At 39.7% G+C, this 11846-nt stretch overlaps 2 protein-coding genes and 1 long non-coding RNA gene across 10 annotated transcripts in view; 1 reads left to right on the top strand and 2 right to left on the bottom strand.

The window, feature by feature from the left end:
• LOC111269500 (protein lifeguard 3) overlaps positions 1 to 3262 on the bottom strand; it is a 17069-nt gene extending 13807 nt beyond the window's left edge. For 2 of the 5 annotated variants that reach the window (XM_022849174.2, XM_022849179.2), the window contains exon 1: positions 3170 to 3262. In XM_022849174.2, the coding sequence (XP_022704909.1) occupies positions 3170 to 3185 (16 nt within the window). In that variant the 5' untranslated portion in view covers positions 3186 to 3262. The other 3 variants (XM_086972116.1, XM_086972120.1, XM_086972117.1) reach the window with 3 other exon arrangements.
• LOC111269596 (uncharacterized) overlaps positions 1 to 3336 on the top strand; it is a 4986-nt gene extending 1650 nt beyond the window's left edge. Inside the window, exons 2-3 of the long non-coding RNA XR_002685852.2 lie at positions 151 to 331; positions 3246 to 3336. This is a non-coding gene — a long non-coding RNA (uncharacterized LOC111269596). The remainder of the gene's footprint in view (positions 1 to 150; positions 332 to 3245) is intronic.
• Positions 3337 to 3976: 640 nt separating this feature from the next.
• Positions 3977 to 10257, bottom strand: LOC111269549 (protein lifeguard 2). Of its 4 annotated transcripts, XR_002685834.2 has the most exons (7): positions 8532 to 10257; positions 8112 to 8258; positions 7563 to 7746; positions 6126 to 6289; positions 5561 to 5715; positions 4821 to 5063; positions 3977 to 4294 (listed from the first exon to the last, which is right to left on the bottom strand). XR_002685834.2 is itself a non-coding variant. In XM_086972131.1 (6 exons), the coding sequence occupies exons 1-6, from the start codon at positions 8680 to 8682 to the stop codon at positions 4884 to 4886; spliced, it is 981 nt and encodes a 326-aa protein (XP_086828257.1). In that variant the 5' UTR covers positions 8683 to 10257; the 3' UTR covers positions 3977 to 4883. The 4 variants fall into 4 exon arrangements, 2 of the variants coding, with proteins under 2 accessions (XP_086828257.1, XP_086828258.1); XR_015314632.1 differs by lacking the exon at positions 8532 to 10257 and having other exon boundaries at positions 8078 to 8225; XM_086972131.1 differs by having other exon boundaries at positions 3977 to 5063.
• Positions 10258 to 11846: the final 1589 nt, after the last annotated feature.

The raw sequence follows: 11846 nt of genomic DNA, 5'->3' as shown, positions 1-11846 counted from the left end.
TATACATAGGAAGAAAAGAGAGCGAGAGAGAGAGATAAAATGGTGATTGTGAAAATAAAAGTTTCGAATAATATAATAATAATAATAAGAGTTTCGAAGGTCGAGAATTTTTCGCTCCATTGAATCATACTATATTTTTGTTTTCCGCAGGAGCACGTGGGGTGGTCCAGGTTATCTACTGGTTGGCGAATTGTACTATTGTGTCCTTCGCATTGAGAAGCTGAAAGAGATAAATAGAGTGTCTGTTTCTGTAGAACTGATCACAAGTTTTTTTCTATTCTCGGCGATTCCACACCTCACAAGAGTATCAGAAGCACAGAAGTAGTAAAATGTAAATGTTTCATTTATATTTGGTCCGTGCACTTTTTTTTGGTTTTTCTTTACTCTAAATGTTTTGGGTGCGCTCTCTGGCGATAGACGCGAGAATCGAATTCATAGCTTGAGATTCAACTGAAGGTACCCTAGTCAGTCATGTGCTATTTCTTGCCTTAGATTTATACTTAGTTGATGGCCGATCAAAGAAAAAATATACTTAATAAGTACCAAACTTCCAAAACATTAAAAAAAATTGTTACAGTGGGAGCAACGAAATCGAACATAGATGCTAGAGATTATCTTAATATTTGTCTTCGTTAATACGGGGCTTGCAATTGATCTTGACCGCCCTTAGCACTAATGTAGCGCTCTTGCCTTTACTCTCGAAAATATTTAGCTCCTTTTATATATCTCCTTTGGTATCGGCGGCCATACGTTCATTGCATGACGAAATGATATTTGAGATCTGACTTGTAAAATAAGCATATGAAGATTATAAAGGTTTTAGAAAGTTAGGGGGTTATTAGAATTCTCTAGCTTTCAGTATCTGCTACTAGCCGAAAGCCATAGAAGGCTGAAATAGAGTTCCCAATTAGAAAACCCACCAAAAAACGAATCCAGCTACATACCTATTTAACATTGCATTTACATGCATTCTAGGATCTAGGCCCTACTAGAGGCAGAAGCTAGAATGAGTATAATATTGGGCAAATTTTAAGTGTTGTTTTCATACGTCCTAGAGCGTAGTAGATATATTAGCATACCTCGAAGTTAGCCCTGCACACATTCGGCGCATATCATTTCGCTCTACCATGTAATTTTTGTCAGTGTTGTTTCAAGATGTGCATCCAAACCAGACTTCCTGCAAAGGTGCCGGATATAGCAATGAAAATGCTAGAGCAGGATGAGAGCCGTACCATTAACAAGTTTCTCTTGAGCCAGCATATGTAGGGACTATAATGCCTTCCAGCCTGTGGGTTGCCTATCGTCTGCATTGTCTTCGTTTTTCCATCTTCGCCAGGCCAGCTTCAAATGAAGATCGGCATGAGGCGACACATTTCCTTTCACGGAAATCTCCTGTTGCTGCAGTGAAACTACCCATTAGCCAGTCTTAATTCTCTGGGCGGACTCAAAAGCGGCCAAAATGCACTCGAGGTCTCGCCTAGCTAATGACCGTTGCAGCATCAGAAGGATTTAGATTCATGCAATGATTTCGATGCTCAATTTTAAAGTATCTGCTTCTTAAGACTAAAACAAAGCGTCCTTTTTGCCATCTTGAAGAACGGATATTCGCGATAGTGCGAAGCGCTCTCACTTCGTTTGACGCGTTGCCTTGGCATGTTGACGCATAATTATCGTATATGGTGCCGACCCTGAGCTCTGCGTTGCACAAACGATGTTGAGGCAGCTACGGCATTCGCGAGAATTACGTGAGAAATATTGAGAGAGTAGTGTCGGAAAGGTGCCACGAAAACAGACGGCCCGATATGGGTAACGAAAATTTCTATGTTTCGAGCTTTACGTCCGGCACCGCTGTTAAGTATTCCATCAAACGGCTGGCTCCCAGCAGGAAATTACATTCGAACCTAAACTACAAGGTATCCATAGGTTTGAAAGGCAATTACGTTGCTTACTAAGCATCATCATGGGGAGTAACGAAAACCAGTCTTTTTTGTTTCAGTATTTGGTCTCTGTGTACAAGCCGATAACAACAACAGCATTTTACCGCCCATGACAGGCGCCGGAAGAATGATGCAATTCACCTATTAGATAAAAGATAGCAAACAGTGCGGCTTGAGAACTTTGTCCAAGCTTAGTTCCGGTTATGTCGCTAGTTCATTGCATACTAAGTCGGCATACTTACATAAACTGAAACTCCGCGAAGGGGAGCATGTCTAAGTTAAGACAGCGTTGAAAGTTAATAACCCGAATGCCAAATAATATGTCTGTTTAGCATGTTTGTGTAGAATGCGAGTTTTCTTAACTGGAGCAGTTCTGACAGAATCGATTCGTTGATTTTTTGTCGTCGCGCTATTTTGCAGGAACAAGCAACAAATTGGCGTCGATTTGACAAAAACACGACAAGGATTGCTTAAGACACCTATTGATCATACTTTGCTCGAGTCGTTAACGAAATCGCCGAACGCTGTTCGACAACAAAGCTATAAATGACCTTGTCTTCGTCAATGGGGAGTCCAGGGGCAATAATAATGGTTTAAATACGTACACCACGTCATTGCCATCGTCGTTTCGTCACGCGATCTAACCGGAATAAGTTCACCAGAGACACGCGAACTGCTATGCTCAAACAGCCCCAAATTGACTTAAGTTGTCCTGTATATTTGCCTTAGCAAATGCCACCTTGCTACCGCTACTCAGCTTCATGTAGATTTCACATTACAGAACACATCTAAACGATCTCACTTCACCAAATATCCACAGACATCTTCTAGAATTTGGTTCGAGCACACACAAACGAGTTACATTTAGCAGAGAGGTAGACCGAGCCGGTAGAAACAGAACCGTCATTTAACTATAGGTTCTTCAGTTCCACTACTAAACCCTACAGTACGTAAACATAATAAAAGTAAATAAACAAAATAAAGGCACTGGCCATAGTCGAGGACACTGGAGATTGTAGGGTTACGGGCATCCGTTTCCACAAGAAAATCAAAAGAACACGCTTTTCATTGTTAGAAGACAGTACTTAGACGGATACCTCATTATACACGAGATCCAAATTAGTGATCCTAGCTATTTAGAGGTCATCAAACGATTAACGAATGATGTTTGAGAGCATTGACTAAGACGCTGAATTATCAAGTTCCAGACGAACTTGCTAATTATGCCGTACCTATCAGTCCATGCATGAACAAGGTTTCATAGACGCTAACTTCTGCTATAACACCTTTCTATTTGTTGAGGAACAGACGACAAATTTGCGTACGCAAGAGTCGACGGATGTGTCTATATCCTCTCGAACACTCGGACGTGGATCGATCATCGTCATCGCGCCGCTATACGTGGTAACTGTGTGTGACTTAATCGAGGAACGTCGACGCAGTACTGTTACCTCGCATTCTCAGCTATTACTTTAGTAAATATGAGCATTGAATCTACGGTTTTTCGACGACAACGAATCGATGTTACCAATGGGCGATATTAAGACGCCGTCTTCAACAAGTCATTGGTTATCGTACTTTGGTTATTATTAACGCTCATAGCCCAAATAGCGTTAAAATTATACGCTATTTCTGTAGAATCGAATTGTTTCTGATAGAAACTTCCGAATTGACTAGCTAGCCTATGAAGAGACATTGCCAACTATATAGATAGGGTTCAACTAGGTCATGTATATCCTGCATACACTTCGCAGAAAAGATCCATGCGCTATGTCAGCACTATTGTAGTATTTTGATCTCAATGCAAAAATTTAGTGGATTGTTTAGTTTAAAATAAACACTATGAAATCCGTGTTTTTTCGCAAGCTATACACTCTAGTGTTGAAGGAAAGTGTTTTTGTTTTTGCTTAAAATATAGGTGTAAAACACTGTGTGTGAATTGTATTTATCACGTTTCCGTAGCTCGAACATTTTATCTCTCTCGAAAAACTCTTGCCACGGCATTAGATTCATCCTCACCGCACTTCCGTTAAGAACGATTCTTTATCAAGTGTCATTAATACGCTTTTATTTGATGACGTTTCGCCCGTTTCACAAATTTTTCGTTTATTTAGTCGACCTGAAAGCCTTAGGGAGGCCATTGGCGGAACGGGTGCGTAAATACTCTCATTTGTGTAGTCGTAACGCGTTGGAGAACGAAGACGCCATTCGTATAGCCACAGCACGTTTTATATTTGAAAAACACAAACAAGATGCGCCTTTTGATTGGATCTCTGAACGCGTAATTGCCGTTGATAAACCCGAAAATGAATTGATAATCGTTAGTCGTCGCAACGAATGTTTGCTGATACGCTTTTCTGTAAGAAAGATCATATAATGGACATCACATACAGATACAAAGGAAACAAAAGCGATTCAGTATCGGTCCTTCATTGGGTTTGTCAATGGTCAAGTACTGTAGAGTTGCAGACCCTTTAGTTTAAACAGACGCGTGCTTGCCGACGATCGCAGGGCAACACATTCCCCACAGGTTGTCTTTTTACGATAATTGTAATTAGCAGCCATAGCTCGGATGAAGTCAACTATTGAGCAACCACAAAAAGGACATCACAACTCTAGCAAGCTGACTAAGCGTTTAGCTCGTTAAAATAAGTATTATCACATTTCTAATTATTCCTTGGGCAGTAATTAAGACGTACAATTCCATGGAGACACTTTACACATCCACGTATTAACGACTTACTGCTAACGCAACGTAATACCGTCTCCGCCATGAAAACTGGAAATAGTAGCGTCAAATTGCCATCCGAAAAATGGCAGCGCTACAATTTTCCCTGTTTTATCCTAGAACGGTCCTTAGAAGAAGTGTTTGAAATAATTTACCATTTTTTTTCTAAATAATCTGATTTCTTGTGTGTTCGAGCCCGCTTGCTGGGCGATAGCAAGCTACCGCTGCCCCATAAATTGTAGTACAAAAAAGAATATATTCACTATATCAGCATATAGTGTAAGAGCACCGAATACGTAGTCTTCACCCGAAAGTTGGTATTTCTTCCTCCCCATTACCATATGGGTGTCAAATGAGAGGTAAAGCATGTAAAGCGATGCACCAAGTCCCGCATAGACCTGAAAAAAGTAGGTCAGAACAGAATGTTACTACCATACAGTATACAACACCCAGTTTTCGACATTTGGAGCTACGAGCCGTTCTCCGAACGTTAACTCTGCTAATGATTAATTCCAAGATTTTAATCGGCTCTACTATTAATCACGTTATGTTATACTAGAATACAACGTAATCCGTCCTTTCGAAAATTTCAAGCAATTCGAAAAAAAAAAGATTTTTATTGTTGTATTCGTTGGCGTTGTTGTTGTTGACTCTGTAAGGACGCACTGAGTGACCCACAATAAACGTTATAGTCCACAGAGAGCAGTGATGCTAGTTATTCATTGACCAGTTTCACTGAAGAAATCTAAGCCACAAAACGCAAATTTTCTCAAGTAACTTAAACGAATTACATATATGCAAAATAGAGTCCAGAATTTACTAGGGAACTTGAGAAAATGTTACACCTCGTCCAAAATTCTTTTTTTTGATATCGCGACATCTAGGATTGCTTTACCTGATGCAGGGCGGTGATGCGCACGAAAACCAGGACTAGCCCGAAAAGAACCATGACTACGAAGAGCACGAAAATAACGCCAAAACACGACGTGAAGTCGAATTTCGTTTTGAATGCAAACAGAGTTACGCCTAAGCAGGATATCGCGGAAATACCTACACGATGATCGAAAGCAAACAAAAAAGTTTTTGTAAATCGTATCATTATAAAATTTTTTACATGCTAGATAACACTATTGTACAATTTCAAACTAAAAACGTTTATTTTCAATTACCCGCTATGGCATACTCTGGAATGGGACTCCAGAGTTTCAAAAATGCGGTCCAAATTTACCTAACCTAAATTGCTTGACACGAATCATTACAAGAACAACAGCAGGGGTATTCATAAGACGGGCTAAATGATCACAACATGCAGCAACTGATAAAAGAAAAAGGGGGCGTTTGTATCTTGCTTTTTCGGCACTATAATAGCAGAAAAGTCTTTTGTCTGACTCGTTATATATCCAGTGTCGAGTTAATATAACGTAATGCATCTGATCATAGCAAAACTCTCAAGTAATCACCGAATACAAGAATGATGGAAAATGTCGGGTAGGTCGACGAGATTATGCCAACCAATATACTCATTGCTAATGTGATTAGAGTAAGCAGTATCACATTTAGCGGAGATGAGCGCCGGACGCTTGTACAGCAAGCCAATATAAAGTACAGCGGGAGATAGATTGCCCTAAAAGAAGTTATTGAATTGAGAACAACACATCAACAGGAGGCGTTAGTAATACGATGGTTGTTTACTCATGCCTATTATGCCTGAAAAGCGCGGTTGTCAGAGGAAGGCTCACGGCTTTGTGCCCGCAGACCTGCGTCTATATTCACGAATACTACGAAATACCTGCAGACTCTTCTGTCTCCCGAAAAATTGCTCATTTTTCAATTACAAAGCCATTTTCATGTTACTGCATATTGAAGATAACGCAAGCCTTCATTTCATTTCTTTCCCACTATTTCAAAACAAAATCTATATATATATATATATATATATATATATATATATATATATATATATATGTAAAACCGCAATAAAGCTTAGCAAAAATAGGTAAGTAAAAAGATATTGATTTTCGCTTTAAAAGCTGGAACGACGCGAAAAAGTAGTTCGGCCTGTCAAACGCTCAAGATCGGCTTTGTCTGAACATTAGGGCTTGGTATCATTTGGTCAGCCTGGGAAAACCCATTAATCTACAATTGCGGTTGGATGACCCAGCAAGTTTGTTTTTTTTTTACAGAAAGAAATAGCAAATGAAGCTTACGATTCGTTTCTACTAAATTTTTTTGGGGTTACAAATATCCAGTTTGAAGGCATCAAAGCGTGTTCTATGGTGAGCTCTTACCATCAAAATGGCTGTTGTATTGTCGACAGATAGTCCACTAAAAATAGCTCATAAAAAATTCAGCCAGATCTGTGCGTGTATCGAAAAGATGTCATATTATGCCTCGGTATCTGACATTTGCCTCAACTTTTCGCTATTTTTGATGATAAATTAATACAAATTATTCATTTGTATTTGAGTTTGGGTATTTTGCAGACACCCACAGATACCAAGCAATATCAAATAAGTATTGATTCATTATAAAATTGAAAATATATAGCATTGTTGAATATATGTTAGGTGGAAAATTATTATAAAAGCCCCATTGGTTTCATTGAAAAGAATTCTTCATTTACTGGGCTTCAAAGACTGACCTTGGTTTTGAAACACCCTGTATGTTCTATGTATAGACGTATGATAACGTACGCCTCAGTTGTCCTTAGCTGTGCCTCTATTAGCACAACCCATGTATATTGTAAAGGGCGACACCGTGAATGAAAAAAAAATGCCTTTTTTCGAGAAGGCACGCATCAGTTGCCTCAACGTCTGCGTACTTGGTAAAGCGTGCGTGTGTGAACATAGATTAACAAATAATTGCCTTGCCTATGCGTGTACCCACGGAATACGTACAGGGCAACTAATACTATCCAATAGTGATCCAGTGTCCATCTTTTGACTGGCTGAATAAGAACAAATGAGGCCGCGATCCCTGCAGTAACGACCATTTGCAAGCTTAAGATGATATAAACTTTTCGCATAAATCCGCAGCGCTCTTTCTCTTTCGAGAGGCCAAACACAGAATACGCCGGCGGACCTGCAATACAAACCATAAATTAATCTTTTCGTGATAAAAACATATATATTTTTACACGCAATATATTACGCGTGAATATTGAGGAGAACATAATATTACTAACGGACGTTTGATGGCTAGCCCACTTCCTATTTGCTCAGTTTATCTTCGAAAGCGCAGCAGCGACGGCAGATACAACTATCTGCCGGTGTCAATAAAGCTTTCCAACAGGAAAGCAAGGGAAGGCAGAAGGGCACAAGTACAACTTTGTGGGTAAAAAGCCCAAAAAGTTGGAAGGGGAAGGAACTCATTTCACGCGACCCGTGGCGCATCTCAGTGACAAACCCAATACCTGAAAAGTTATGGTAGATGAGTGTTGGACTCACTCCGTCTGGCAGCGATCCGCTTTCCATGTTTAAGTTGAGCTCTGCGCTTAGCAGCGGGCGAAAAACCACCATGGATTCTCTTTGCTTTGCCCATCAGTGCTGCGCGGGTGGGCGCTGAGCTAGGAAGACGAACAGGTTGATCGGTATCTATCCAACCAGAAGTTATGCTTCGTTAAAAGATAATCTTGTTATCTGTATTTTATTCAATTCTAACATGTTATCAGTCAATATTCTAGTAGAAATGAAGACCGCCAATTTCGAGCTTTGGATTTCGCCCATTACCAGTCTACATCTGTAATACACGCCTAAATGTCTGTGATGCAGTTAATGAGTTGAACCTGGTTATGTATTTTAGTTGTCGCGTTTACATCATGGTATAACGCTTAGACGCGCAGTCGGTAAAATGTGAGAAAAGCTTACAGTCTCTTCGAGGTGTCGTTGTTTTATCTGAGGAAACTGTACTTGTGACGCCGTTTTTTGAGCCGGGATTACGTTTAGGGTTGGTAGCAGCGTGAACTGAACTCGGTTTATACATCGCGCTACCCTCCCCTCTTGTGACGTTCTCTGTCATCTTAAATGAAGATCTCGAGTAGTTTCATCGGCACATAACGTCAACAGCGTCGTTTTTTCAGCATAGTTAGCATTATGATATTGGTAAACGACTACTGAATACAAAGCTACCTAACAGTTCGCGACGAACCAAAACAACTTCGGCGCTATTCCAGTAGAACAGGGCAGGTAAATTACAGTAGCTAATAAGGACGAAACCCTGAATTTCACTGAAACGTTTCTGAGGACATCAACTTGAAAAGAGTAGTGATCCCTATTTTTTTTCATTGGATCTCATTGAATATAAAATAGTATCCTCGAATCGAGGAATTCGTATCCCTAAAGGTTCCTCCATTAAATACCTGCAGAACTCTACAAGATGTTTAAAAACGCTTAAATCTGCCGTCGAACAAAAAGGTGGGGTTTGTTGTCTACTCAAGTAGAGGCTCGCAGGTCCATCTCTTTCCTTTATCTCAGAAATTGCTCAATAGACAATTGCTAGAAACATACTTAAATCTTTTAAGTAATCTCTTAAGTATTTGATGAAAAAATCCCTTATGGCCCAGGTCCACAAACTCTGGAATTCATACCAAGGTCATCCAAATAGGGGTTCCGGACCTCTCTAGGAAAACCCCAAAATAATGGTTCAATGGATATTCTTCTGTCAACTTCAGAAAAGGCCAAATTATCTCTCGAACCCGGTTACATAAAGTCATAGCTTCGAATGTCCCATACAGAGTATCACACTATGCGGTCTGCCATGCTTAAAAATAGAAGACTCTGGAACTCTGGATTTTTTAAAATATGCAATTCTACACGTGGCCAGGAAGTTGTTTTTATAAATCAACAGTCCGAAAAATCGATACCGAATAAGTTGAATGATTAACCAACTTACATACCACGGGCCTAGCAGGAGACAAAGGACGGGATATTATAGGCTTGGAAAAAGGCGATACATTTAAGTATCTCAGTAATCTAAGCGCCTTGTCAGTGAGAAGAAATCAAAGGAAAAAAACGGCGGGCTAAATTTGCTGCATTTCGTGTGAAATACTTACGTGGTATGGAAAATCGTGTATTGGACAGATGAAGAGAACGGTGGGAAAGCGCGTAGCAGGACACAAAGCTGATTTAACAGAAAAAGGGCCAGATAATTTCGAACCATTGTGAAAAGCGCCACGCGTATCAACTTTTCTTTGAGGAAAGAACACTGACTAATTGGCATTTTCATTGAAATGAAAGAAAGATATTATTGAGAAGCATTCTAGATCAGATGCGCCAGGGAGAAGCATGTTAGTCCCGCAGCCTGTGAAGTTTAATTTAATAAAAAAGAGCTAAGCTAGTTTAATATCTAAGCCAGCTTCAAAGCAGACTGAGTTTGCCATCAAGAAAGCTACAGATACTACATGGGAAGAGCGAAGTACGCTGCATCGGGGTGTAAATGGGTGATATGCATCTTTAGCATCACAAAAGTATACGGCATATAGGCACCTATGCAGTAGAAAGATGATCGAGTGCGACCACTAACATGTATGTATGGAAGAACACTGCAAGAAGGAAAGATCGTGCAGAAAAAAAAGATGGGATTGAAATGACATAGTTAGCGAACGGTAACTACGAAGAATAATGTTTAACAGAGAAGACGTTGTCCGCTGTTCTCATCCCCACGATACGGCAAGCTACAATTCCAGAATCTTGAAATGGACCTAGCGAAGTGACAACATTCTCACGATGGCTTTACTTGTCGAGGATATCATTTTTATTGCTCTTTGATGTTAAACCAATTACTTCACGGCATCTTATTATTCTACTTTTCTTTTCAAATCATCGTTTTTAGCGAATAGCAGTGAAGTAGTAATCGTCATAGGCAATTATTATCACTATCATCCTTTCGTTATAATGATTTAATCGTCATCATATACTATTATGGGTATACGCCATGTTACGTATGAAAAATCTCAATTTTTCTATCTGTCCCTCATGTCTTCAACCTATCCGCGACAATCGTTGTCGCCCCCCAAAATCATTTTAGCTATCCCTGAAAAATGCCGCCCCCTCTTTAATGTTTGAGGCTTGTTGGCCACTTTTTACTCGTATGTTCTTTTTGTTCGTTTATATCACCGTAGACACATATTCAAGTTATTATAATATATAAAATGAATAGACAGATTGCCGTTGACGACACTGCAATGACGTTGCTTGATTGTTCGTCCAGTTTTCCAATATAAGCGCTTCTGCCTCGAAATCATTCGTTGCGTGTTTTTTGATCCTGGCTATATATATATATATATATATATATATACAGGTACTATTTATTCATCTTCCTGTATCGAATCTAATTAATCTCAATAGAATGAGAGCCCTCGGAAAGAATTTTCGTTTATTGTCGCCGATTCCCTGTCTGTTGTTCATCCTTACGTGCCCCTTCTTTCGACTTTTTGTTTGATTTCTTACTTTTTACCTTAGCTTTATACATGCAATAGTGAATGTAGATGTGTGAGTGTTCGCAGTTTTGCCTGCGTTTCCTGTGTTCTATCTGTATTTGTATGTTGACATCATAGCAGCTTAGTCGCGAACTCCTGAACGCCTTCCTCTTAGTTCGCTTTGCGCATCATGTCAGGATAGTTCATTTTCCTCAGTCTACAACACTTTCTGGACTAATTTCAGACCCATTGTCTAATTATCCGCGATCAGCTGTTGCTTTCCAGCTGCTAGTATCAACTGAGGAACACACACGGACAGGGAACAAATTATTATTTAGGATAATACATATGTAATAGGCAACCGTAAGTTTGTTTACCACGGAAATCATTATAACACTGCCACCATTATTATCACCCATCTTATTAGTAATAAATTGTTACCACCGTTGAATAGGTTACGTAGCAAGAATCATTGTGTAGAAATTTCGTTTGAACTACCACATTTTTTAAGCATCTGTACGACGACTTCAGATTGTGGCGCACAAACTCTGTCAGACGAGAGGAGTACAGTGATATCTGGGGAACAACTCCTGCTACGTATTTGACAATAGTAATGTAAACGATCCAATGTAGAAACCATGGAGACACTTTAGTTATGTTTACAAGCCGTGGACAAAGATATGAACGCCTTTGAGAAACACATGTAAAGCTTTGTGCGAGACGCTGTCAGGACCTTTGTTTATAGTGTTCGACGATTGGGGTGTGG

The sequence above is a fragment of the Varroa jacobsoni genome, unplaced genomic scaffold, assembly GCF_002532875.2.
Source record: "Varroa jacobsoni isolate VJ856 unplaced genomic scaffold, vjacob_1.0 scaffold_148, whole genome shotgun sequence".
Classification (NCBI taxonomy): Eukaryota; Metazoa; Arthropoda; class Arachnida; order Mesostigmata; family Varroidae; genus Varroa; species Varroa jacobsoni.
This window is presented reverse-complemented; position numbering and strand designations above follow the sequence as displayed.